Raw genomic sequence first — 27,283 nt, 5'->3', positions numbered from 1 at the left:
TAATTTTAGATCATTAAAATGATGCTCTTGATTATTAAAATGATGATGGAATCTAAAACCAGCAGGAGGATTTTTACCTCTTGAGTTTTGCCAGATTTCTACCGTTTCTGTCTGAAAGGGGCTTTTGAATACCCTGGACCACCAGCAGGGGGCAGAATGAGTCTCCTTGATGGATGATGGATGGGGAAATACAAATTAACATCTGAACCCTGACAAGCCCGTTTCCTTTTTCTCTTTTGGTTTAGTCTAACATTTTATTTTGAATCGGCTTGTTGCGTTATAATATTTGGAGAGGTAGTACTGAATGATTCTTCCGTTTGACTTTCTGAATGCATTTACCACATAAAGGGCCAGTCAGTATTTTATTCAGAGTGCTACTGATTATTTTCTATTTATGCAACTTGACCATGTGTTTTCACAGATCTCAGTAAACTATTCAGTGTTGCTTTCTGACTCACCTACATTCATAGCGTCTCTAGCTTTTTTACATACAAACCGTTTTTATGCATTGAGGTACAGAAGTATTTTCCTACCAACTTTGGTGGAAAGAATTACTCAAAAAAAAAAAAAGCTGCAACTTTACTTACACGTTTACAGTGGATTCTGGGAATACCTCTAACATTGTACCTTGAGTTGGAAACATGTTTCACCTACACTTCATAACCCATTGGTTAGAGAAGACGCTCCTCGACATTTGATTCAGATTAAATATGCTGGAGTTCAATCCAAATGGTTTGGGGTGACATTTGTGTGAGAAATGGATAACGGGCGTTTGTGACTTTATGTATGGGTCTAAGTTTCTTCTGTTTGATGTACAAACACAGCTAAGCAGAGCCTCTTGTCATTTTCTGAGGCGCTGCCCTCCAAATGACCAAATCTTTATTTTGTTACTCTCAGAATTATAATTCCATAGGTTTTAGTTTAATATTTTATTAGTTGTAAGGTTATGATCAAATAAAACTGCATTTGAAGTGATTTAGTTTACTTGAATCATGTTTTTTTTTTTCTTCATTTTCCTTCAACACAGATCTTTTGATTTGATTGCTGTATATTTTCTGTACTTCATTCAACAATAAATTAAATTATAACATTAAACAGTTCGGTTTCATATTTTTGTTTATGTGTATTTTATTACTTATTTACATTCTTAACAGTAATTTTAACAATACTGACAAATTGAAGTAACAAACAATAAAAAAGATTTTCAAATGTTCTATAAAATGTAAAAGACTTAAAATAGGTTGCATCACATCAAGTGTTAATGCTTATGTAATGTAGTCAGTGGTTTGTAATTTGTTTTACTATTGTGTAATCACATTGTAATGTGCTGCAGATTTCTTCCCAGATCCCTCTTGCAAATGAGATCTGGATCTCAGTGGGTTTTTACTGGTTAAATTAAGGGGAGAAAGAAAATCTGGTGAACACCATGGTGAGGTTCAAGGAGCATTCTGAGCCCTTAAAAGCTGATTGTAGAAGATAAGAGTTTGGTAACGGATTCAAAGAGCTCTCTGCCGTTTTCACTGTATGGAAAATAACCTACAAGTGGAGAATATTCAAAACATCTACCAACATGCCCAGGTCTGACGGCCCAAGCAGGTTCACCTCAAAAGCAGAACGCAATATTTTAAAAGGAATCTCATAACACCCTAAAAATTCGTCATGGCACCTACTGCAGGCTTTTATTACTGTTGATATGAAACTGCGTGCCAATCAGAAAGAGTGCACAAAGGTAACTCACCTATAGTTCTCATAACTCTGAATCAGAAGTCATCCGCGTCACTGAAGCGCCATCTTGTTAGGCCTAAGAGCAGTGCAAAGCATAGATGAATGGCTTTGTCACAAACAAAAAGTATATTGACACTCTTGACCAATGTGCAAGAGAAAGATCCATGAAAAAGTATCAGAGTGCTGGAGTGAGAACATAGAAACATACATTTTGCTGCAAGTTTTAGCTTCGTAAATAAAACTACAAAGCTAATTTTTGCTAGCTCGCCAGTAAGTAGTGCAGTAAATATCACTGTATGGATATTTACAGAGTTGGAGAGAGTACTCAGAAATTGTAGTCAAGTAACAGTTTTAACTTAAAATGTTTATAAATTAGACAGGGACGTGGCTATAGCTAGTTCTAAGCTCGTAGCTTGTTTATTGTTGTCGTAGCAACCCCGTATCAACTGTCATAACAGTTAGCTACCGATACCTACCACAATGGCTGCTGTCAGCGACAAAGATCCCAGCAATGTGACGTCACATGAGAACTATAAATTGAAAAGCAACAGCTGGTTACCATGGACACTGAATGCAGGTAGGCAGGTAGTAATCAGAAGCTAATCCTGCAACTTTTGGATCAAGAAATGTAACTGATGCTGCCCCTCTTTGATCCATTATGTATTTTTAATTTATAAGAAAAGACAAATTACTTCTGTAAACGGTGAAAACTAATCAGACTTGGTTTAAACATTGTTGGGGGTGAGGGTTAGATACATTTCCTTAACTTTAGCCAAGATCCTAAAAAAAAAAAAAAATCGTATTTTGCGATTAAAGTTACAAGTTGCTCTAGCAATGTTTGAATAACTCGCTCGCCATGGCAACTAAATTGAAAATGTTTTGTTTACATTTAAAGAAAAACTAATACAAACACTTCAAAGAGGTCACAGTTACTGCTAGGAGATCTAAACTTTCCAATCTAAAAAGGAAAACTACCACAAATGCTGTCTACCAAACAGAGACCTGGATCAGGAACTACCAGAATGTGACACTTCTTCAGTAGCTTCTTCAGGGAAAAACAAAGCAGCTACCCAGCTCCAGTCGTTTAAGTTTTTTTTACCAGACATTTTACCAGATAATATTTTAGGTGAGTATCATTTGAAATATCTGGATCCAGACTGAATATTCAGTCTCCACTTCTACACACTGTTAAGAACAAAAGCTGCTCTGAGATATGGAGGATGAAAGATTGTCATATCCGTTCCCACAAATTGTGACCATAAATGAAAACTGTTAACATAAGAAGTTATTTCCTTTTCAGTAAAAAACTTCAGTATGTTGCAAATGGGAGAACTCCTGACCTCACCTTCAGGATGCCCTTCTGATCCATCTGTCAGTCCAGGAGGAGGCGGACAAAACACCAGTTTTGTCATTCCACCATCAGAGATAGGTAACAATAGTAATAATAATAATAATATTAATGCTAATTTACATGCTAATGTGATATAGTGGATATAAGAAATGCATCTTACTCTGATTAAAATTTCAGGTTTTGTGAAGTAAAAAAGAATGATAAAGTGATAGTTGGTCATTTTTTGCTAACCATTGTTTTAGCTAAAAGATGCAAAGAAGAAAAAATCATGAAAATCCTGTTAGGACAGGTAATCTTTGTTTAAGTTGATCTGAATCTTTGTAATTGATGGTAGATGTACGCCCTAGCAGACTAAATGTTGGCATTAATTCAGAAGGTGTTTGTTTTTTTAGTTAAGTAATACATGTCACAATAAATGAGGGAAAAGTTCTGAATGATTTATGGTGGTCACATTTTTTTCATCACATAAACCTGCCATTTTAACACAGGTGTGATGTAATAGTGCTTATAAAATGGTGGTTGTATAATTAGCCACTGTTAGGATTGTGTGTTAAGAGTTTTTTAAAGTGGATCTAACTTCATTACTGTGATTGGATGTAAATACCTCAAATCTTTTCCTCAGATTTCAAACCTAACCAGTTTATCCAAGAGAACGGACGGGTCAAACGGCCAATGAACGCTTTTCTAGTGTGGGCTCGCGTCCACAGAGAGGCCATGCAAAAAGCCTTTCCAGGAAGAACCAGCAATGACATCAGTGTTCAGCTTGGAAATGAGTGGTATAAGCTCAGTGAGGAACAGAAGAGGCCCTACTTTGAAGAAGCTGACAAGCTGAAGAAGATGCACAGACTGCACTTCCCTGGTAAGAACATTACATGTCTGTCTGACAGTGGATTTGAAGGCTTATGTTAATTATTGAATGTACAAACACTTCATCTTCTAGTCAAGTATTCTGTGGAAGACATTTGATGACGTAACTTTTTATTATAACTCATGTTGGCTCTGATTGTGGTACCAGATTACGAGTATCGCCCCCGGAAGAGAAAAGACAGAAAGCAAGCTTTTGAAGGGAAATATGACCAAACATCAGGACAACAGCAGGACTCAAATATTCACTGTATTGGCTCACAAAGTATGCCTTCAGGTCAGCCCAGGTTCCCGGACCCTATTCTATTTGGTCCATCTCCTGTGCCTCAACCAGTCTCCTGCAGTCCCTATTTGCCCTTTAACCCCCATCATCAAGCAACCATGTACCATATGGGCCAGAGCCAGAGTTTAAGGTTAGGTGTAAAGTTTCTGATTGCCATATTTTACACATCTTGTTTTCAATGTATTTAGATACTTGTCAGTCAATAAATCACAAAGATTTACATTTATTTTTCAAATGCTTTTACAGGCCCGGATTTACCAGAAGCTGGATGGAGGATAAAAACTTCGACCAAAGTTACTGGCACGATGGAGCTTTGAGGCCATTTGTCTTTGATGGTTATTCAGTGCAGAGTTATTATTCAGCTGGTTTTATCTAAGAAGTCATCGTTGGCTCAACATAATTTCAGTGTTGGCTGATGTCACCTTTCACAAAGACTAAACAATGTGGGGAGTTTATAAGCCAGCATGCAGGTGATAGCTGATTCCCTGTTTTTAAATAAAATGTTCACTAATACATGCTGCATACACTTTTTTATGTCAAAATTTCTTACTATATATGCTCAAATTTCCTGAATCTTGATTTTTTTTTTTCTTTTATATTTTTTAATGAGAAATACTGAATGGTCACTGAATGACTTTAGGGCAGGTCATTCAATCGTGGCTCGATTTTAAATAAAATATCTTAACTTTGAAGATACAGGATGGATATATTTTGAAGTGTATTTTGAACCAAAGTTTCACTGGTAGGTATAACTGACCTGTGCAAACGTTTATTGCTTACATTAAAATGTACGTACATTAAAATGCACAACAGAGTTAGCACTAACGCAGCATGAAAAATTAGCAGAACAGCCTATTTTTAAAATCCTTAGCTCCACGCTGAACAAAGATAAACTGATAAAAGAAGGCCAATAAACATTTAGCTGAAGGATCGCGAGAAAATCTGTGTCCAATCGCAGGGCACGCAGCTTGAACTGGACCGTTATGGACGGCAACGATCAACCAATAGAAACGTGTGATTACCTTTTGGGGGCGTTTCCAGGAAGAAAGCGGTTACACTTTCCTGTAATGGCGGACCAGACAGAGAGCGAAACTCTTGGGTTTAACGACAACAGGTCAGCTATAAGAAAAATACGAGTTTACATCAAAATGGTTAAAGTGTAATATTAAATACAAATGCAGATTTTATATGCACCTGATCGGGGATATTTACGACTGAGACTTTTGGCGTTTTTACTTGTGAATGTAGCCACGGCAGCTAACTAGCCTGTAGCTAACTAGCCTTATGTTGCGCCTCTCCGTCTATAACACGCGGAACAGATACTTTCCTAATCCTAAAACGACTGTTTAGACCAGAGCCCAGTCTTATATTCTCACAAGATGTATATTTACATTTAAAAGCTTGTTAGATAAATCACGTAAGATGTTTAGGTAAACAGCAGTCCGCTCTGTATATTGAATGAACGGGGTGGCTATTAGCCTGACTAGCAAGAGGCGACAATCACAACATGATTGATTTTTGTTCAGAGTTATCTGAGTATGACCCCAAAGCATTTAGTATATAAATGTGTTGGTTAATAGACTACATTACTACAAACACATACAACAAAAAAGCTCACATACACGTATAACCTATAAACATGTGTAGTTTATACACTGCAAAAAGTCCCCTTTCAAAAACAAGAAAAAAAAGTACAAAAATAGGGTATAATTTTCTTAAAATAAGAAAAATTATCTGCCAACAGAACAAGAAAATTTATCTTGTCAAGATTTTCTAAAACAAGAAAAAATATCTAACCAAGATAAACCTACAATATCTTAAAATTAGTGTATTTTTACTTAAAACAAGCCAATTTTACTTATACGAGTAAGATATATTATCTTATTTTAAGAAAAATTATCTCAAGTAAAGAAAATGTTACTTGACACTGAATTTCTTAAAATAGCGTAAAATTTTCTTATTTTAAGAAAATTATACCCTATTTTTGTACTTTTTTTTTCTTGTTTTTGAAAGGGGACTTTTTGCAGTGTATACCTAAATCTAGTTTATTTTTATTGTTGCATAGGATTAAAATATATATTTTGTCACAGCTTTACTCAAGGTTCTTATGCTAAGACAAAAATCCAAAAATTGATCCTGTGAATACTGGAACAAGAGATGGTATTGGCTTGCTGAAATGAAGACATAAGTTCAATTACTTTTGACATCTTTATTACGTTTAAGTTTCACATAAACACAATAAAACATGACTACTGGTCAGAATTTAAAGTCTGGATGGGCATCTGATTCTGAAACAATCCTGTAAAATGACAGAACAATGACGATCTGACACATCTGCCGCACTCATAAGATGCACTAAGAGTCAAGCAAACCAAATTGTCCAAAGCAAAAAAAAAATCTTGGATTAGATGTCAACAATAGGAGCTTCCCCCGCAATGAACTTCTTCCAATAAGCCATAGCCTTTTATATGTGGAAGTCTTGCCTCAGTTACGGACGGCGTTCTCAAGACGTCTGTCAGCAGCACAGAGAGGAGTGGCCCCACACACGGATGCTGAAAGGTGTAGTAGCTATGATGTCCTCCTTTCAGAAGATCAGGGCAGGCATGGTTCCAATGGCCAGTAGAAAGTTGGTTTCATGATCACCACAGAGCTGAAAAGTGATCTTGTTTGAAGTTGTTGGGTCATCTGCTAATTGGAGCACAGACAGAAAAACAATCACAAAACAAACCACGTTTTAGGGACTAATCAGTGTAATGATGAATAAGTATCATAAATTTCTTACCTCAAGAATGTGAAGGATGCCGTCACTTGCATTTCCCAAAGTGACTTGTAGATGGTGCAATACGTGATTGACAATGTGTCTGGCATAGGCTTCACCATGGCAACAGTTTGGTTTACTTGAAAAATTAAACAAGTCTTATTTTAGTTTATGTGCTCAATTACAATATTACATGAATTCAAGATGGCAAGACAGTCATTTTAATTAAATCAAACTAGGACTACTTAAATTCACCAATCAAAAATAGTGTTTAAAATATCCTGGTAACAGTGTGGAATATCTAACCTAGGCTTTTAGACTCATTGCATTTAAGTTTTTAAATTACAGCACATCAAACACCCTCAGTTAGTGAAATACTAGGCGGAATTTCCCTTTAACCATTTCCCGAATCATAAGCTACGAATGAGAAGCCACCTTAGCTATGTTAAAAAACGGAAGCTACCAAGAACTCGTGTCGATATTTTTAAGCCACAGCTATTGTGGTTAATAACTGTTCAAAGCTCATATTCACAAGAGCTGCTCTTTAACCGCGGATGAAAATTGGCATATCACGACATGCTAACTAGCTTCAGTTAGCTTATCTTAGAAAGACAGACAACTTTAAACTTACCTCTCAGTACAGCAGCTGTAGGGTCTATACACGTAAAAAAGTCCTCCATCTTCATTCATGTCCAACCGAGATTAGAGAATTTGCCAAAAGAAAATCTTATAAAAGTACAGTAGATAAAAGCTTAGTTAGGCTGTTACAACTGAATTAACGGTTAATCAGGGCAGTTAAATGATCTCTGGCGTTGCCGTTAGTGATGTGCGGATTGATACTGAAATATCGATTCTTCCGATACCAGAACTTAATTCTTTAAAATCTATTGTCAGATCCAAGGATCAATACTTTCAACACTTTAGTAATTTGAGATAATGTAGATTAACAAGAGCAAGTTAGAAAGTAACTAAATTATTGAGATCTTGCCGAAATGAAACGTTGTTAATGGGAACTACTTTTTCTTCCGCCTGGTGAGTATGTAATGTGTAAGGACGTAATGCCCAAGCGCAGCGTGCTGCTGACTCTACCTCACTCAGAAATGAACATGTTGACAGATTATTAAAAAAGTGACACGGAGCCATTTCAGCTGTCATTTTATAGTAGTTTTAATAATTAAACAAGGATGTGTTTAGTAGGGTTATTACTTTACTAATTTTCTTTTTTTTAGTTTGCAACTCCATTTTCATATGTTTTGTATATTTCTGCTGAATTAAAATAGCTTATAGTAAACGAGATTGTTCTCAATGTACTTCTGAGTTTAAAATGAGTGCATCAGAGTACATTGTGTTCTTTTTATGAAGCCAAGATATGGATTACATTTATTTTTTATTTAATTAAGAAACAAATTAATTGTCTTTTGCACAAAGTATGGGATCTGCATTGCCAATACCACCTTAAATTTTACTCGGTATCGGATCGGAAAGAAAATCTGTTGTATCGAACATTAATACTATCTCACTGACATTTTGGGCGCTTTCCCATGTGGATTGTATGATGTCATAAAAGGGGTTACAAACATGATGAATAAAATATTGTTCAAACTAATATTAGTAACTTATAAAGTAAGAATTTGAAATATAAACCAAAAGTTAAAATATTTATCATGACATTGAGCTAATCAATATTGTTGATTCTAATCTCATTGTGTGGAATACCAGCCATTTCAAATCACACATCAATAGAAATTTCATGACATGTCAGTAAGAGGTCCCACATCTTGCATCAAGAAGATCAAATTAAGAAGGTCCTTAGCAGATGGAAACATGCCAAGAATTATCTTGATATATAATCTGATATTGTTTCTGAAATTGTTGTGTTAAATGTCAATCGTTTAAATATTAAATTATAATTTCCTGTACACTCTGCCAACTTATACAAGAATATAAGTTCATGGGTTTTTTTTATTTTTCATTGACAATAACACAAAGGATTCCATTTGGACATAGTCTGTTTTAATTATCTGAATACATTTAATTAAGTATGTGATTTCGCTTTCTGTGCTTGAAATAAGAAATTTTTACTTATATAAAATAAGTTCTAGACTTGAAGTTTGATTGGTAAATATTGATATTCTAGATTCTAGCACATATTTACTCATAATAAGTAATATTTTCTTAACATTAAGCTTTTATATCTTACTGAGATAATTAAGTACAAAAACACTTAAAATAAGAAAAATATTCTAACATAAATCCCTCTTGGTGAGAAAAATTATCTTGTCAGAAAGAAAACAAGAAAAATCTCCTTAATTTAAGATATTTAATCTTACTAAGATTTCAGTTTTTGCAGTGTACCGATATAATACCAATTTTAAAATATTCTTCAGACTATTGTTGGCTTTTTGGTTTGCACTGCTAGACTGTTTGCAGATTTAACATGGGAGACATTCTGGGAAGATACAGAAGTGATCTGAATGAATAATACTGATTTTTAGCTGATTGTAATTTCCCTTGAAGAAATTGTAAAAATATTTTGAACCTAAATTGATTTGTTTTGGAAATAAATGTCTATGGTAAGATAGTGTATGTATAAATAAGTCCCAGTGAAAAAGAATTAAAGCATACCTCCTTATCTCACTTTTGCTTGTTGTTTTTATGTTGCACCTGTATCTCTAAATGGGCATCACATCTCAGCAATCTGCATTAAACAGCTCCACATAGGACTGGATTTCACTAATGATTCAAAATAAACTAAGAATAAAGTTGACTTTTTGAACTGTTTTAATATTGTTGTTTTGCACAGTTTACGGAGTAAATCCATGTACAAAGCATTGCTAACTATAAACATCAGTGTTTTTTGTATTCCCTTAGGAGATGTTGGGCCATTAGCTCAATTGGTTGAAATAAATTTTTCAAACTACTGCCAGTGTTGCCTAAAACACAATTGTAAATTACAAATAGCTCCTCTTCTGGAGCTTTGGTGTAATACTTATAACTTAACGATTGTTGCTTAAATGCGAACCACCTTCACACATTTGCATTCTACGTATGGTGCAGCTCTAATTGTCTTTTTGTATTGTGCATTGAAGAGCTGCAGCTTGAAGCATTAAAATCCTTCACTTTATTGACCAGAATGGCGCAGCAGGCAGTGCGGTTCCGCAGCCCTGCGCCTGCCACTGCCCCCGCACCTACGCCAGCCCAGACCCCAGTTTTACGAGGCCCTCCGCCACTGCTAAGGCCACCGCCGCCTCCATTTGGCATGATGAGGGGCCCGCCGCCAAGACCCCCGTTTGCCCGACCTCCCTTTGACCCAAACATGCCGCCTATCCCACCACCTGGAGGCATGCCACCACCCATTGGACCTCCTCACCTCCAGGTGAATGTTTTACATATTTCTGCAACATTAGCACATCTTTCTGTCATTGTGTATGCCATATTTCACAGTCATTATAACTATATTACGCGATGTTACATATTGATTTCATGCTTTACGTTCGGAGAGCTCTTTGTTTTCCAACATCCGGCCGCAGATGGAGCACATTGCTTTGTTATTCAGTTGATGCAAAATCTATTCATTTCCTATTTGAAAGGACAGTTGATGCTAGTTATTACACCAAGATGTCCAGCGGTTGCTTTTTCACTTTTTATATTCGCAGTTTAAAGCAATTGTAAAATGTTGTTGCAGCAGTTGCAGAGAATTAACAGGTGTAGTTTTTGTAGTGTTTGTTTTATTTTTAGTAGTTTTCAAAAAGAGAGAAGCAGTGAGCAGACATGAATAATGCTTTTTGTGCTTTCCTCTCTGTGAACCTTACAAGTTCAGCTTTTAGAAGACTTCAGCTCATCAGAGAAGGATATGACTTAACATGTTTGATGATCTCTCTAGCTGTTACTGTAATTGATTCTTTAATGCAGGGAGACTTTCTATAAATGAGTCCATGAAGCATCAGCCACTGTGAATTATTCTTGAACTAATTTTCAAACCTGCAGGTTTTCTGTTTGCTACAAAGGTTTGTTTTGTTGTGATAGAAAGTCTGAAAGCCAAATGCATTGTTGCATGTTCTTCTGCAGAGGCCTCCTTTCCTTCCCCCACCCATTGGCAACTTGCCACCTCCTCCAGGGATGCTGTTTCCTCCTGGGATGCCTCCTGTTCCTGCATCTGGAAACCCAGCTCTCAATCCTGCAGAGGAAATCTGGGTAGAGAACAAAACGTCAGAGGGAAAGGTAGGATAAAAACTCCCATCAGAATATTTTTCTTCTTCATTTTTTTCATTTATCTTAGGGATAAGAACTTGATTGCAATTGTATTTATAAGGGACAACTGCTTAACTCAAGCACAGATCCTCAGTCCGAACCTTTTTGGCTGCATTCTCTTGAAAATGTGCGTTTTATGGTTAAAAAAGCTAAAATTTAAAAGCTAAAATCTACCTGTTTTGTAATAGCAGTGAAAGATGCATTCAGTTTTTGTAATCTACTGAGGTGATTATTGCTTTGTAAACCTGCAAAACTAATGCTGGTGACAAAATCATAGATTGAAAACAAATTGAGAGATCTTTTGCTGTAAAACAGTTTTACTCATTTAAAGTTAATGTAAATGAAATGTACACATTGAAAGCGCCTGTTTCTGTCCATTTCTCCAGACAATGTAGATCTCTATCTTGACTATAAAATATTCAAAATGCTGCCAGAATATGTTTCCTTTTAAGTGTTTAAAATGTTTTAAAAAACATAAATACGTACTTTGAAGTGTTTGGAATATTTATTTAACAAAAAAGGAGGGAGAAATTGAGTTGAGGGAGTAAATAAAACAGGTTTAGCAGATTCCTACATTGCTGCTAAGCTTTTCAATGAAAGAAATAACCTTGTTTGATGACTTATTTCCTCCTCAGACATATTACTACAACGCTCGGACCAGAGAGTCATCATGGAGCAAACCAGACGGTGTGAAGATCATCCAGCAGTCTGAACTCAACCCTCTTCTGGTAGCGGGGGCTACAGCTGCAGGTTCTGGTGCGAACGTGGGCGCGACCGGACCCGCTAGCACCAACAGCGGAAACACAGCTGCCAGCACGGCGCCAGTGGCCTCCCCCACTCAGGCCCCGACCTCTATCCCGACCCACACGCTGACATCGAGTCCAGACCCCACCACCAACCCCTCGCCCTCTGGGACCATCGCAGGTAAACAAATGTTCCTCGGCGCTCAGCGCGTCAGCGAACACGAAGTTAAAAGTTCCTTGTCGTTTTTGTCTTTCTTACCTCACAGCCACCGTTGTAGCAGACCTCCCCCCTGTTGCCACTGTGACGTCCACTGTTGCTGTGTCGCCGGTCACCGTGGTGACCGTTTCCACGGTGCCGTCCCCTGTCACGGCGGTCCAGACTGTGCCACTGCTGCCAGCAGCCTTGCCTCACAGTGTGGCCCAGCCCACTGCAGCCATACCTGCCTTCCCACCCGTCATGGTGCCACCTTTCCGGGTGCCTTTGCCAGGCATGCACATCCCTCTACCAGGTGAGAATGACACCTGCAGCTCAAAAGCTGCTGTTCTAATGAAACTGTGGTGCATATTTAATGATTTTTAATTTTAGGTCTTTATGGGCAAATTATAAATGTTTTTGTCTTGTTTGCAAGTGTTGCTTTGTGGCTTATTGTAGCAGCCTCTAGTAGTGCAGCGTAGAGTTCAAAGTAAAATGTTGCGCTGTATTCATACCTCTTTAACTTTTTCTATTGCATCCAAAAACCTCTTTGTATTTTATTTAGTAGACCAACACAAATGATTGTAAAATGTTTTACTAGATAAAAATCTGACCATGCATGTATACTGCTCAAAAAGATAAAGGGAACACTTAAACAACACAATATAACTCCAAGTAAATCGAACTTCTGTGAAATCAAACTGTCCACTTAGGAAGCAACACTGATTGACCTGACGAGGGTCCCCGTTGTCAATCAGTGTTGCTTCCTAAGTGGACAGTTTGATTTCACAGAAGTTTGATTTACTTGGAGTTATATTGTGTTGTTTAAGTGTTCCCTTTATATTTTTGAGCAGTATATATTAAAACCATTCTACCCTGAATAAAACCATGTGCAACCAGGTTCCCTCAAAGTTCAGCTAATTGGTAAATAGTTAGTTTGTGTGCAGGCATGTTGCAATAAATCAATTAATTGTATAATAAATTAAAACGAGCTCAATAATTTCCATTTGGATGATTTATTATTTTTCTCTTTTTTACTAAAATCTGGATGACAAAAGTCTTTAGTCTGTTGCATTTTTCTCAGCTGGCTCTTTTTCTGAAGGACAGTTTTGTTAACAGACTTCAGTAGCCATTTTATTTGTTGTTCTGGTTGTTTTGTTTATTTATTTTGGATATGAAATTGAGTTTAAAGTTTATTGATCTGTCTGAATGTGTTTTCAGATTTGTTATGGTGACAGGCCTATTTGTGCATTTTGATCTTAGCATAAGTGCATATGTTGCATATGTTCAGATCTTAATCAGCATCATGCTGTGCTAATGTTTCTCTTCAGCAGGGATAGGAAATGTGAATGGAGCAAATCTCAGGACTGTAAACAGATGAATTTGTTCAACACTTGTAGTTTAGATTGCACTAGAATGATTCGGTCAAAGCTAATTGAAAATTAAATTTCATAAACACTCTTCATCTGATCAAACAGAGTTTTACCAAGACAGAATCTGTTTTGTGCAAAGCTTGTGGAGACGAAACCCAATATTGTTCTAAAAGGTACCGACTCAGGGGGCTGAATGTAATTAATGCTGCAGCATTCAACTTTTTATTTGTGAAAAGTGCTAAGGCCAACTGTAACTTCCACAATTCTGCACTACAATGACTTAAATATAAATGAAATGCATTGAAGTTTATGGTTTTAGTGTGAGAAAACAAGAAAAAGTGCAAGAGGTATGAATAAGGAAAGGCACTGCAGATCTCAAGGGTTTTCTGGGATTCATATAAAATGTGGAAAATGGCTCCTTCCAGTCGTTTCAGTTGCTTCGTATGAATTAAATTATATACAAGACAACATGGCATCCTACGCTGTGATGTCCCTCAGTGTTTAGTGTAAATAATTTAATCTCCTCAGATTCAGAAATATGAGATTTCCAACCTTTTTGACGCCGGTTTGTCCGAGTGGGACGCCACACACTCTTTGCACACCATGGTAGAAGATGTCCAGTTTCCTGCTGTGTTCAATCCCCATGCTTGCTTGTCCGTTGTTCTTGCAGGTGTAGCAATGGTGCAGATAGTAGGTGCTCCCTGTGTAAAGGCAGGCCCCAGCGCCAACGGTAAACACCCAGCCGCTCGCTCGCCTCTCAGATCCACAGTAGATGGCATGGTAGTGAATGATATCTACATGCATCGTATGGTGTCAACATGGCGTCGTTTAAAACCAGTAGCATGGTGTTGAATGCATCCATTCGCTGTACAGTGGTGACTTTTTTCAGCCATTCCAACAGAAAGAAACAGAATGTGTAGCTTTGTTATCATTTCTCATTAAAGTTCTGGTTTTATCAGAACTTTATATCTTATCTACATTAATGTTTAGCTATGATGTTTTTTCTACCAACAGTTGGTTCAAAACAAACATCCTTGTGCTCTCAAGCAAACTTTTTAAGGTTTGACTTCAAGATGTGTTGTCCTTGGGATTGACCTTGTCAGTTTAGCTGCTTTTTATTTACCGTGTTCAGCATCTAAAGAGAGTTTGTTGGTTGTTAGGAGCAGCCTGTTCTTAGAAAGGAGAAAACGACAGAAGAGAAGCCGTCTCTGTCCCATTAACACTAGCTGTTGTTGCCCTGTAGCAGCTAATTCGGGCTACGTGTTGTGGTCATGTGGTCGTCTTCTTCTGTGGCATGGTTGTGAGTGTGTGGTCACTACTTGTTTTTTTTTGTTTTTTTTTTGTGTGTATTTGGCTTGTGTTATTTGTTAATTAGTTGTTTATGGTGAAGGTGTTATTAAATGTAGTAATTTTATTCTACAAATCCTCTTCAAGTGGTATTTTGCTTTTCATTCACAAGCTGCCCCTAAAGTTTCTAAAATGTTTTATGAAAGCCATTCAGCCGGGTTTTTTTCATGCTGTTTTCTAAATGTTCATTAACATCTTAGTAAATCAGACATAACTCACTGTAGAAAATAATTAAAATGAATGTTTTCCGTCTGTTTTCCAACAACAGGCATGCTCCCTGGTATGGGCCCGCCTTTAGTTTCCATGATGCACCCGCAGCTGACGCTTTCGCCTGCTCCGGCGTCCATAGCCGGATCGCTGCAGCTTCCTGAGTGGACGGAGTACAGGACAGCCGATGGGAAAACGTACTACTACAACAACCGCACGCTGGAGTCCACCTGGGAGAAACCACACACCCTCATAGAGAAAGGTAGAAACTTCTGGCTTCTGTAAGTTCAGCTTCACTTCTAAGCTATTTAAAACAATTGAACAGACATTTAAATTTTTGTTTGTTAAAAAGTTTAGAAAGTTTTGCTGGACGATAAATTGTCCCAGAAATTATTGCAATAAATGATAATATTGTTGGTTTGTGACCATTTGCAAGTAATATAGTGGTGATGACATAATAACGCAAGAACGTATTCTGAAAGATCGACGAGCTTTAAATTCTAATGAACATTTAACACTGGTACTGTTTATCCAAAATCAATAAACAGAAGCAATAAATAAAATTAATTATGAAGTCTCTGAAAACAAAACTGTCCTCCAAAAGATGGGCTAGCTAAGACAAAAGCACCAGCCTGAAAACTTTTGTCATCCAGTTTTTGGTAGAAATTTAGAGAGAAAAGAGAAAAACAGGAACATTCTATACTTGGATTAAAATCCTTGGTATCTGACACTGAACTCTGAAAAATGAAGTAGTTTATGTGATTTGCATTTATTATATTCCATGGATATCAGCAGATCTGCTGACTACGCTACTAATTTAATTAAACAGAACATTCTTTTAATTTCATGTGTTAATAGTATTATCTAGTTCCATCTGAACTACCAGGATGGATGTCATTATGAGGTCTTATTCTTTCCTCCATGTTTTTGTTTCTAAACGTGTGTATCTGTTTTTTTCGTAGAAAAAGAAGCGGAGAAGGCCAAAGAACGTCTGACCCAGGAGGAAGCTGAGGCAATGGAGATGGAGGATGATGATATAAAGATGGAAAACACTAATAATATGAAGGAGGTCAGTAAACAATATGAATAACAATCTAATGGGAATATTACAATAACCTGCAACCGAAACAAAAACAACACGAGATGAAAACCTGTTTCCCCGTCTCTGTTTGTCAAGGAGCCTAAAGAAGAAGAGATGACTGAGGAAGAAAAGGCAGCTCAGAAAGCCCGGCCTGTCGCCACCAACCCCATTCCTGGCACACCTTGGTATGCATCCCACAACGTCCACGCACCAACATAATCGCTTCTTACAGGAGAAAAAAGACAATGAAATCAATTTTTTTTTGTTCTTTCCATCAGGTGTGTGGTATGGACGGGTGACGACCGGGTTTTCTTCTACAACCCGACCACACGGCTGTCGATGTGGGACCGGCCCGAAGAGCTGGTCGGCCGATCCGACGTGGACAAACACATCCAGGAGCCGCCACACAAGAGGGGCCTGGAGGACAGCAAGAAGACGGGTGAGCAGAACAAAAACAGACTTTTTTTTAATTTGAGGCTTTAAGCTGCAACAGAAAAGGTAATTTTAGCAGCTTTTACGCTAACAAAGCTATTTTGATGTACTCAGGTATCAGTAAGGAGGAACCAGAGATGTCGCTGGCCACTGAAGATAGTCCAGATGAGGAGCCAACCAAATCCAAAAAGAGAAAGTAAGTCTGCTCATTTCATGTAAAACCATTCACAGGTTGAACCACTCGTTTAATTTATTATTCCTTAAGCTCTTCTTCACCTTGTGATGGTTTGATTCCCCCTGACAGGAAGGAAGAAACAAAGGAGGCGGACTCTGAGAAGGAAGCAGCCATGGAGGCAGAGTTGCGAGCGGCCAGAGAGAGAGCGGTGGTGCCCCTAGAGGCCAGGATGACCCAGTTCAGAGACATGTTGCTGGAGAGAGGGGTAACAGAAACGACCTTCTAAGTACCTCAAATCTTATTTGTACAGCTCTTGTCATGCAGTTTTAAATTAAGTCTGATATTGTCTGTTTTAATGCAGACTTAAACTAATTAAAGTATGCAATAAAACATTAAAAATAACTATTTTGAAAACTTTCATAAAGTCAACACTTAAATTCCCTCTATGGATTAATAATAATATTTATTAATTTTAAATATATTGATAAACAAATCTGATTTGCAGTATGAAAGTGTAATTATGTTTGAGTACAACCTGAAAATATCTCCTGTTCTCCACCTTATGAAATGCTTACTTGTCCATCTTATTGAATATTAAAGTCTACCTTTATCATCATTACTGACATTTTCAGTTTCTCAGGACATTTTTTTTAAACTTTTTATAGCTTAGCAGAAATTTATTGGATTTATTTCTTTATTTTCTTGTTCAGAAGAATCGTAGTTTTCTATGGAATAGCAGTTTGTTGTCCTGCTTGCAGGTGTCTGCGTTCTCGACCTGGGACAAAGAGCTCCATAAGATCGTGTTCGACCCACGCTACCTTCTGCTCAACCCAAAAGAAAGAAAACAGGTTCATTTTCTTCATTTCTTCTTTAAAATTTTTTTTATCTAGTCTGTATTTCTTTTTTTCTTTTTTCGTCCTCCAGTCATTGTTTATGATCGTGTCCTCAGGTTTTTGATCAGTATGTGAAAACAAGAGCTGAAGAGGAAAGAAAGGAGAAGAAGAACAAGCTCATGCAGGCCAAAGATGATTTCAGGCGGATGATGGAGGATTCCAAGCTCACATCCAAGTAAACAAACCAGCCATTTTTATTCTGAATGTTTCTGAAGATGGTTGTGAAACTTTTTTTACTGGTTTGTTCAACAACCAGTTGTGGATATTAATATATGATCCTTGTTAAACTTTCACTCTAATAGACCAAAGTGACACTGGTTTCTTGCTTTCAAATCTTTGCAGAACAACATTTAGTGAATTTGCCATGAAGCATGGAAGAGATCCAAGATTCAAGGCCATCGACAAGATGAAGGACAGGGAGGCGATCTTCATCGAATTTATGACCGCTATGAGGAAGCGAGACAAAGAAGACTCCAAAACCAGAGGAGAGAAGGTAACGCTAACCTAAACCTGCGCTCTGGTTTTAAAAGGTTTGATTTTGAATTGCAGAGCTTTTGCAGGAAGCTGTTTTCTGTTGTTAGAAAATGTAATTGATCAGTGGTAGGAGGAATTCACACATGCAATGCTTAAGGGTTGTAACTAGCAGAAAAAAAGTTTTTCCTAGTTTAGCACCATGATGTGGGGTAAAAAGTCTCTTTCTTTGACCACAACAATTCTCTTCCGATTTAATTAAATAACAAATTTTCACAGATTTGCAGCACAATCCTTAGCTGTACTCATCATAAACTTAAATTGTACTTTGCCACAATTCTGGAAAGGTTTGCTCACGAGTTTTACTTTTTTTCTGCTCAGGTTAGGCAAGACTTTTTTGACCTGCTAAGCGACCAACACGTGGAGGGAAATCAGCGATGGAGCAAAGTGAAAGAGCGGCTAGAGACTGACCCTCGGTACAAGGCTGTGGACAGCTCCGCTCTCAGAGAGGAGCTATTCAAACAGTTCATGGAGAAGCAAGCAAAGGTAGGAGCAGCTCTTTGAACAGAGGAGAACGGACCGAAAATGTGTCAAACTCAAGGCCCCAGGGGCCAAATCTGGCCCTTTGGACTCCAGAGGGACGCATAAATAAAACCTTTAATATAACAGTTGTGTGCTTAAATATTGTATCAATCTAATCAAAGCAGTTTTTATTCATATACTTCCAGATTGCATCAGTTTCTCCAATCATGGAAAATCAACAGATCTTTGCACTTTTTTTGCAATAATGCATAAATATGACTTTACTGCAAAATGTCCACCAAAGTTGTCAAAACATTGGGTTTATTTGATGCTAACTCCCACCTGCAGGTGGCAGTATTTCTGACTTCTGCAACATTGCTTCCTCAGCTTTACTTGATGTCAAATTATAGCCCATTATTGAACAAAAAGTTACCGTCATACATAACTGCAAATATTGCAAGATATTTTGCGAACATTTCTAAGTTGGCCCCACAAATCTGTGATTTTCATTGCCAAAAATAAAACTACATCAGTTTCAAAACATGTCCAGCATAATTGAATTTTAAGACACAGCTATCGATTAATATTGTTAATGGGTTTTGTCAATGCATTCTGACACAACCGGCCGTTTAAGAACATTATGACATTGACATGGCCCAAAGTGAAAATGAGTTACATCCCTGCATTAAGGTAATAAAGTTTTCTCTGCCCTGCAGAATGTGGACATTGACAAGGAGCGAGAGCTGGAGCGGCAGGCTCGCATCGAGGCCAGCCTCAGAGAGAGGGAGCGGGAGGTGCAGAAAGCCCGATCGGAGCAGACCAAAGAGATCGACCGAGAAAGGGAGCAGCACAAACGGGAGGAGGCCATCCAGAACTTCAAAGCCCTCATGTCTGACATGGTGAGATGCTCCACGGTTTCTGTCGCTGGTGCTGCAACACTATGATCCTTCCTGAATCTTCAAACCTCCATATTTGTTTTTTTTTTTTGTTGCATACTTTGTGATTATCTTGGCCGTAAGAGATTTTCTGCCCCTCCCTCAGGTCCGTTCTTCGGACGCAACGTGGTCGGACACGCGCCGCAACCTGCGGAAGGACCACCGCTGGGAGTCGGCTTCCCTGCTGGAAAGGGAGGAGAAGGAGAAGCTGTTCAACGAGCACGTGGAGGCGCTGGCCAAGAAGAAGAAGGAACAGTTCAGGCAGCTGCTTGACGAGACCAGCATGGTGAGAGGTTAAAACATGACGCAGAAAAATGTTCAAATGTAAGGAGAACTTCTGGGAAGGTTTCCAGCCTGAGCGTCACTTTAACTTTTTAAATGAAGCAGCTTATTTAAAAGTTTCGTTGTTGCAGATCACACTGACAACTACATGGAAGGAAGTCAAGAAGGTCATCAAAGATGACCCCCGCTGTATTAAATTCTCCTCCAGTGACAGAGTAAGAGACTTTCTAACTCATGCAGCAAGTCAACAAATTAACTCAACGAAATCCGATTTGTGTGGTCTTCATGTTTTATGCGTTTATCTCTTTTTGCAGAAGAGACAGCGAGAGTTTGAAGACTACATCAAAGACAAATACATCACGGCCAAAGCTGACTTCAGAACCCTGCTGAAGGAGACAAAGTTCATCACGTACAGGTGTGTGTCTTCAGCAGGAACCCTTTAAAAACTGCATTACGGACGGGCAAAATGGACCTAGAATTTTATCACAATGTTTTTTGGTACTATTGCAATAATAAAGATTACGATTAAAAGAAAGCAATCACTTATTTGTAATTGTGATGGCCTACAAACACAAATATTATTGAAAAACATTCCTGTTTGAAATAAGCGTCTCAGGATGAAACCTAATTAAAAAAGTGAAATTTATAGCATTAAACTGTTCACAGTAACTGCACTTAATCATATTTTCAAATTTACTGATATTTACTGATTTTCTCGTCTCACGGTGGAGAAAATAGTGAAAATAACTTTTCCAATCATACTGTCAGTTTTGTTTCTTTATGCATTTGTTGAAACTGTCACTATGCCGATAGTCTGATATGAAACAGATAATCAGAAAAATTTAATTAAGCTCCTGTTTTCCTGTAACGGTGTATGCAGCGCGTTCACAGGGTTGATTGGTAGCGTTAAGATTGTTTTCCTGTAGTTTTTACTAACAACCTGTCAGAGAACTACAGATGAAAATTGGTGCCAAGTCTGGCATGGCTGTTTTAATGCACTCATGTTGATTAATATAAACTGTCCCTTATGAAATAAATTCACTGCTAAATTCAAAGAAAGTTCATGCTTTTGTGGCTCTAATGGTTCCACTTTTCCAGGTCCAGAAAGCTGATCCAGGAGTCGGACCAGCACCTGAAAGACGTGGAGAAGATCCTTCAAAACGACAAGCGATACCTCGTGCTGGAGTGCGTCCCAGAGGAGCGCAGAAAGCTGATCATGTTCTACATCGAGGATTTGGACCGACGCGGCCCGCCTCCTCCCCCCACCGCCTCTGAGCCGACGCGACGCTCCACCAAGTGAACGGCTGGATCGCCACCATGACCAGTGACCTACTCCTCCCCGCCCCTCCCTTTGGCCAGAGCATGACGTCCCCCAGCACCTCCTGAACCCCAGCCTTCAGGCTGGCCTCGCAGTGTTATTGCTGGGGGCTGACTTGCTTAGAGATGAACGGTTAAGGTCTCTGTGTTATGCCATCTCTTCATCCTGCGTTTAAGGTCACAGCAGGGAACAGAGGTTGACCTGATCTCCAGTCGACTGTTGACCTCTTTACCTCTGAGGGAGAGGAGAAAGCGGTGAGGCTGTTGTCTGAGCAGCCACACAGATGTAAGATAGCTGATGTAAATGAAGATGTGTGTCTGAGTATGAGTGTGGCGCAGGCATGTTTAATTGAGTATATGTTTGAGGCGTCCTTAAGCCTTACAGCTCCACTGTGCCAGTCACCGTTTCTGCGGCACAGTGTGAATGTTAGTTTCAGCTCAGTGGTTTACTCCAATGTCACAGCAGTTTCTCTGTTGAATGAAATAAAAGCAACATCCACTGTTTTTCAACATGAGGTTCTGTTGATTTGTTTTTTTCCCCACATAGCATGTTTGAAGTGAACAATACTGGTGGAGACGGTAGCTTATCTTGAAATATAAACTGAGGAGGTTGCATAAATATATAAAATATAATATTTTAGCTTAATAAATTGCTCAAATTGAGTGCTACACAGATCAGGTGAACAAATAAATTAAAAATACAGATTAATTGAGCCGGCCGGGAAAGATTTTTTTTTTATTTTTTTTTTTAAGTACTATACTAATATTACTGATTAGACTGAGGCATCTGAAAAACATTAAATCTTAATTTCAGTTACTATTTTGTGTAGAGATATTGAAATCAATATATATATTATATATAATAAAAATATACATTTTAGTGTTTGTATTGAGAAACGCTAAAAAATTTGTCACACTTTTCTAGACCAGCCGTGCCATTTCTGATTGGTCGAAATATGTTACGTCACAAGCTGTTGCCGGACGTGTACACTCGTTCAGTAGTAGCTACCGCTCCTTTTCACGTCGCCGGCGCAAGATCTTGCTAAAAAAATACTGGAAGGTGCCTCATTTCAATATGAGAATATTTCATTTATTTGAACCAACCAACATTATTGCTATTAAACTATAGAGGGCCACATATATTACAACATTTAAAAAATAATATATAAGTCAATTTAATAAATACCTACTTAATTAAATTATTTATTGAGATACTGTCACAGTAAATTAAGTATTTATTTAAGATTTATATTTTTCCAGTGCCGCGTTCTAACATGAAATAATACAGTCAAGATGATTGGTCTGAAATTGACTTGATTGCGCAAAGTAACCAATCAGATGTTAGGGCCTATTCATACACAGAGACATAACATATGATGAGATTCTTCACTGCCTCCCCTAATATTTAGCTTTCAGTTTTACACACTAAAGTATTTGAAGGTAAGATAGCTTAAATAATTTTTTTTCACAAATTAATAATTAAATTATTTTATACTACCCTATTTGAATCAGCCATAGATGACGATGATGTTTATGCCGCTCTGGCTTTTTGAATAACGGAAAGATTCCGCCAATTTGGCGCAAGCTGGCATATAAATGATGCGGACTCTCTTCTCTGCTACCGCATCCTCACGGTCATCTTTGTACTTCTTTGTGAACCATATTAAACTTAATTAACTGAATCACTTCTCAGTAAAATTAACCTGCATCATATTTTTTCTAAGTATGTCCCTCCAAGCGAAAGAAGGGAGATAACCTGAACCTAACCTGCTGGTACTGAACCGAACCCTCTTACACTCGGCGCTGCTCCCAACCGGCTATGGGCGGCTTTCAACTCCCGCTTATCGCGGTGGTGCTAACGGTCTGCTCAGCTGTCGGAAACCCGGAGACACCCGCTCATGAAGACGGTGCTCCGCCTTCACGAATCGGTAAGAAGAACTGTTCACACCCATAGAGGAATAAAACATGCAGGCCCCTGAAGGCAGCCGTTGGATTCAGCTACTGTTAGCCATGGTGGCTAGCAACACATGACACAGAGATGAAAAATAAAACAAAGGTTAATTTGTTTGTTGCTCATTTCTGAAAGACACAGATGTATAGCTGCTATTATCTGGCTGATAAAAACATTTGATCAGTTTAAAAAAAAAAAAAGTATTTTCACTGGTTCATTCATTGTATTTAATTTTCTACTGGTTTCATTGCAACTCTGTGTCGGACCGACACGGAGAGTGTGTAATTATGAAATGGAAAGTTAAAAAAAAAAGTTTCTTCATTTGTATAAATAGAAATCTGAATCTAATCAGAATCTGTACATGTGAATCAGCTGTATTTGAATTTATGTGTGTACTTTGACTAGGTCATTCTAACTCATGTACTCGGAAACGTTTGTGACCAAAAAATGAGATGAAATGAGTGGAAACACTTTTTCACAGCACGGTGACAGTTGAGGCTTTCAGAAATGTTTTCGACAGAAATAGTATGAGAATCTTTGTCATTGTATCCACATTTTGTATGGACACTTATTGACCCAAAGAGAGTATACGAGATGTTTTTAAGGTTTGAAAAGGTAAAAATAACACCTTAAAATGATGAGTTTATGCTCAAAGGATTTCTAAACAAGCTAAATATTGAAAGAGACATATTTCCCATGTTTTAAGTGAAAAAATCTGCCAATGGAACTAATACTTTTTATCAATATTCAATAATTATTGACTTAAGCAAGCTCAAGTTATCTGTGAATTTGTGCAGTCTTATTTTAAGTGTGCCAAGATATTTGCACTAGAAACTAGACAAAATGCATAATGCAATGCAAAAAATCTAAAACTTTTTTCTGTGCTCCAGCTGTGGTTGGAGCAGGTATAGGAGGCAGCTCGACGGCCCATTTCCTGCGCCAACACTTCGGTCCTGAGGTGCAGGTGGACGTGTTCGAGAAGGGCGAGGTCGGAGGTCGCCTGGCCACTGTAACCGTCAACCACAATGAATACGAGTCTGGAGGATCCATTATTCACTCCCTCAACCTGCACATGCAGGAATTTGTCAAACAGCTTGGTGAGTTATAACAAGTTTTAATAATGGCAGGGATATTCAGTCACAGAACATTTAAATATTTTGTCTGTCCTCACAAAAAGACAGCTCATTGCTTAGAATCAAATTTCTTCTCTCACCTATTTAAAGGTTTGAAATACCGTCGAAATGTGGCAGGAAAGACTGCCGTTTTTAATGGTGAAGAGGTGATTTTGGAGGAGACCGACTGGTACCTGTTGGATCTGTTCCGGCTTTGGTGGCGCTATGGGATCAGCTTCATACGGCTGCAGATGTGGGTGGAGGAAATCATGGAGAAATTTATGAGGTAAAGATGAAAATTTTGATGTTGCTGTTTGTTTTAGGGGTAGCAACGTTACAACGTTTTGATACTGATATTGTAGCTTTGAGAATTGACAGGAACCTAAGTTGACCTGATACGATATCAGCACAAATCATACATGCTTTTACTGCTTGTTCTGCAGTGTGAAATCTTGGAAAAGGCTTGAGGAAGTGATATTAATCAAACAAAAAAACAATGCTCAAGAACAATAAGTATAAACCAATGTGTCTGCATGCAGGATGTAAGTGCTGCTCGTATCAGTGGGCTTGTATAATCCAATTCTCTCTTTTTTGCCTATATTAGATCAATTTCCGAAATCAGATCAAGACAACCTTGTTTTTTTTGTTTTTTTTTCTTGTTAGCTTAATAATGGTACTTGAAACTGCTTGCTGCTAACATTACATGTCCTTGTATATATTTAGGAACCTCATTAGACTTTTTCAGAATGTATTCTTGTATTATTATGCCATTACCATTATATTACTTAAAAATGGTCTCAAAACAACAATGTTGTCGTTTATTGCAATAACTTCTGGGACAATTTATCATTCAGTGAAACAAACCTATGTATGGAGGATGTTAATGAAGAGAAATTTGTTTTTAATAAAAAAGCATCCGAGAAATGAATTACAGACTCAATTATCCAGACTTTGTTTCTTGCTTCGATGTCTGCTTTGAAACATTAACCGACCTGAAATAAATCGGCCTCCTCCCTCAGGAAGTGATTCATCTCTTTCCATTCAAGGCAATCTCATCTTTCCACCCGTTTTTGTTCTGCACTGATTATTAATCATTTCGGACACGAATGAGACAAATGTATTGACGAGTTTTCTAGATTTGTCTGTAATCTGTGTTTGCCATCTAGGATTTATAAGTACCAGGCTCACGGCTACGCCTTCAGCTCCGTGGAGGAACTCCTGGACTCTCTGGGAGGCAGCGGCTTCATCAACATGACCAGACGGCCGCTCTCCGACTCGCTGCTGGAGCTGGGCGTGTCGCAGCGCTTCATAGATGAGGTCATCGCTCCCGTCATGAGGGTCAACTACGGACAGAACGTCAGCATCCCCGCCTTTGTAGGTCAGCTCAGTGTGAAGCAATGAGGGGTAGAGGAAGAGGAGGAGGAGGGGGTGAGGAGATGAAGAGCAGGGAAGTGACAGGACAGAAACTGGTGGTGAATTCAGAGGGCAATATGACAAAAGCATCCACATCTCTGCTGATATAGGTCAGCTCAGAGGGGAAGAGAAGAGAGGCAGGAAATGAGTATGAGAGGCTGGAAGTCGAGAAACGAAGAGGGGAAAGCGAGGTGAGAGGAGGGGGGGGTGGCCTATGGGAGCCAGGGAACAGGAAGGTGTGTAGGCAGCTGATAATTGGTTTATAGCTCTTGGCTTCATTTCTTTTCTCTGTGTGTGTGTGTATTTCAGGTGCTGTTTCTTTGGCTGGTGCCCAGAACAACCTGTGGGCGGTGGAAGGAGGAAACAAGCAGGTGTGTTCAGGACTCCTGAAGATGGCTAACGCTAACTTACTGAAGGCTCAGGTCACATCTATCTCCCCGCTCCACTCAGGTATACCTCCACTGACGTTTTCTGAAAAAAGATTATTTTAATCTTCTAATCCAGTTTAATTTAGATTTGACTTTGTGTTGCTGCGCGAAGAGGATTAGCCATTTTGAAAATGAGGGATCAGCAGTTTTCTGCCGATTCATCCTGAACACGAATAAGTTCTAAATTTAGTTCAACCATGTTAAATGCATTAAATACATTTTCTTCTCCCCTGCTCTCTTTGCTTACATAACGGTAAAATTACCAGCACAGCTTGTCCTTTCATTCACAGACTTTATTACTTTCGTCATGAGAAAACATAACTGAAATAAAGTGGCCACTTTAGAGTACATTTATTATTCTGGTCACTTCAAAATGTCAATGCAACAGAAGGGTTTAGTTTCTGATGTCACTTCACATTTCTCCTGTAAAAAAAACTACAATTCAAATTTCTTAAAATTATGAGCTCCACAACACCAGTGACGGGAAACAAATAGAGACGGATCCAAGACTCCTGCTAGTTGGATAACAACGTCTGAATTTAAGCAGCTAAAAAATACTTTTAAATTCCTGCTTTCCCTTTGTAACCCCTGAAAAAGTATTATTATTATAGCCATCAAGAAAGAAAAATATTTTTTATTTGTTTTTTTAGGTTTCAGCTTTAATAAATTGGTCAGAGAACAGGATTAATAGTTTGACTTCTATTTTTCAATACATTTAAACAGAAAGCTTTGTGTCAAAACGGGTTTCTATCTACATTTACGTCTTTTAAACATTTACATTGCGATAGACTTGTGATCAATATCAGTAGATAATCCATCTGATTAGAATTGTCAATAATTTCACTGAACTCTGATCCAGAACCGCACAGCATTCTGGGGAATGTAGGCAGAGAAAACAGTTTATCCTCTCACAGCGAGCTAACCAAGGTTAGTGTCTTCAACTAGCTCACTGGTTACCTAGCAACCACCTGCTGTGTAAGAAGAAGCAGTTTCAAGTTCCCCCTAACTTTGGTTACCTAGCAACGGCCTGTTGAGAGCTTGTTCAGTAGCAGTTTAAGGTTTTGCCACTCTGCCTCATAACTGCTTAAAAATAAAAAGCAAAGGTGTGGAGTGAAAATTGCGGATAAAACAAGGAAGGTCACATTACTAATATGGCCGTGTTATTGATTAGTTTAT

General features: G+C 38.2%; 3 protein-coding genes and 1 long non-coding RNA gene across 6 annotated transcripts; 3 read left to right on the top strand and 1 right to left on the bottom strand.

Moving 5' to 3' along the window:
* The first annotated feature begins 2,641 nt into the window (after positions 1-2,641).
* Positions 2,642-4,736, top strand: LOC103475659 (transcription factor SOX-2-like). The gene is made up of 5 exons (XM_008427461.2): positions 2,642-2,851; positions 3,026-3,154; positions 3,699-3,935; positions 4,092-4,353; positions 4,470-4,736. Exons 2-5 carry the CDS (start codon positions 3,040-3,042, stop codon positions 4,597-4,599), a joined length of 744 nt encoding a protein of 247 aa, XP_008425683.1. The 5' UTR covers positions 2,642-2,851; positions 3,026-3,039; the 3' UTR covers positions 4,600-4,736.
* Positions 4,737-5,252: 516 nt separating this feature from the next.
* Positions 5,253-21,718, top strand: tcerg1b (transcription elongation regulator 1b (CA150)). Of its 2 annotated transcripts, XM_008427462.1 has the most exons (21): positions 5,253-5,337; positions 10,114-10,357; positions 11,050-11,202; positions 11,868-12,156; positions 12,242-12,484; positions 14,212-14,271; positions 15,157-15,357; positions 16,058-16,164; positions 16,273-16,361; positions 16,455-16,615; positions 16,723-16,804; positions 16,913-17,048; positions 17,542-17,631; positions 17,733-17,851; positions 18,019-18,169; positions 18,529-18,693; positions 19,386-19,568; positions 19,711-19,890; positions 20,018-20,101; positions 20,201-20,301; positions 20,985-21,718. In XM_008427462.1, exons 1-21 carry the CDS (start codon positions 5,291-5,293, stop codon positions 21,184-21,186), a joined length of 3,087 nt encoding a protein of 1,028 aa, XP_008425684.1. In that variant the 5' UTR covers positions 5,253-5,290; the 3' UTR covers positions 21,187-21,718. The 2 variants fall into 2 exon arrangements, with proteins under 2 accessions (XP_008425684.1, XP_008425685.1); XM_008427463.1 differs by lacking the exon at positions 14,212-14,271.
* On the bottom strand, positions 6,410-9,063 carry LOC103475660 (uncharacterized). Its single transcript, XR_535350.2, has 3 exons — positions 7,613-9,063; positions 7,006-7,120; positions 6,410-6,911 (listed from the first exon to the last, which is right to left on the bottom strand). It is a non-coding gene; the product is annotated as an uncharacterized LOC103475660 (long non-coding RNA).
* A 1,058-nt stretch (positions 21,719-22,776) lies between the features above and the next one.
* Positions 22,777-26,697, top strand: LOC103475662 (prenylcysteine oxidase-like). 2 transcript variants are annotated; one of them, XM_008427465.2, is made up of 5 exons: positions 22,777-23,131; positions 24,045-24,251; positions 24,378-24,552; positions 25,433-25,644; positions 25,989-26,697. In XM_008427465.2, the coding sequence occupies exons 1-5, from the start codon at positions 23,023-23,025 to the stop codon at positions 26,168-26,170; spliced, it is 885 nt and encodes a 294-aa protein (XP_008425687.1). In that variant the 5' UTR covers positions 22,777-23,022; the 3' UTR covers positions 26,171-26,697. The 2 variants fall into 2 exon arrangements, with proteins under 2 accessions (XP_008425687.1, XP_008425688.1); XM_008427466.2 differs by having other exon boundaries at positions 25,433-25,640; positions 25,989-26,149.
* Positions 26,698-27,283: the final 586 nt, after the last annotated feature.

Source organism: Poecilia reticulata, linkage group LG14, assembly GCF_000633615.1.
Source record: "Poecilia reticulata strain Guanapo linkage group LG14, Guppy_female_1.0+MT, whole genome shotgun sequence".
Lineage (NCBI taxonomy): Eukaryota > Metazoa > Chordata > Actinopteri > Cyprinodontiformes > Poeciliidae > Poecilia > Poecilia reticulata.
This window is presented reverse-complemented; position numbering and strand designations above follow the sequence as displayed.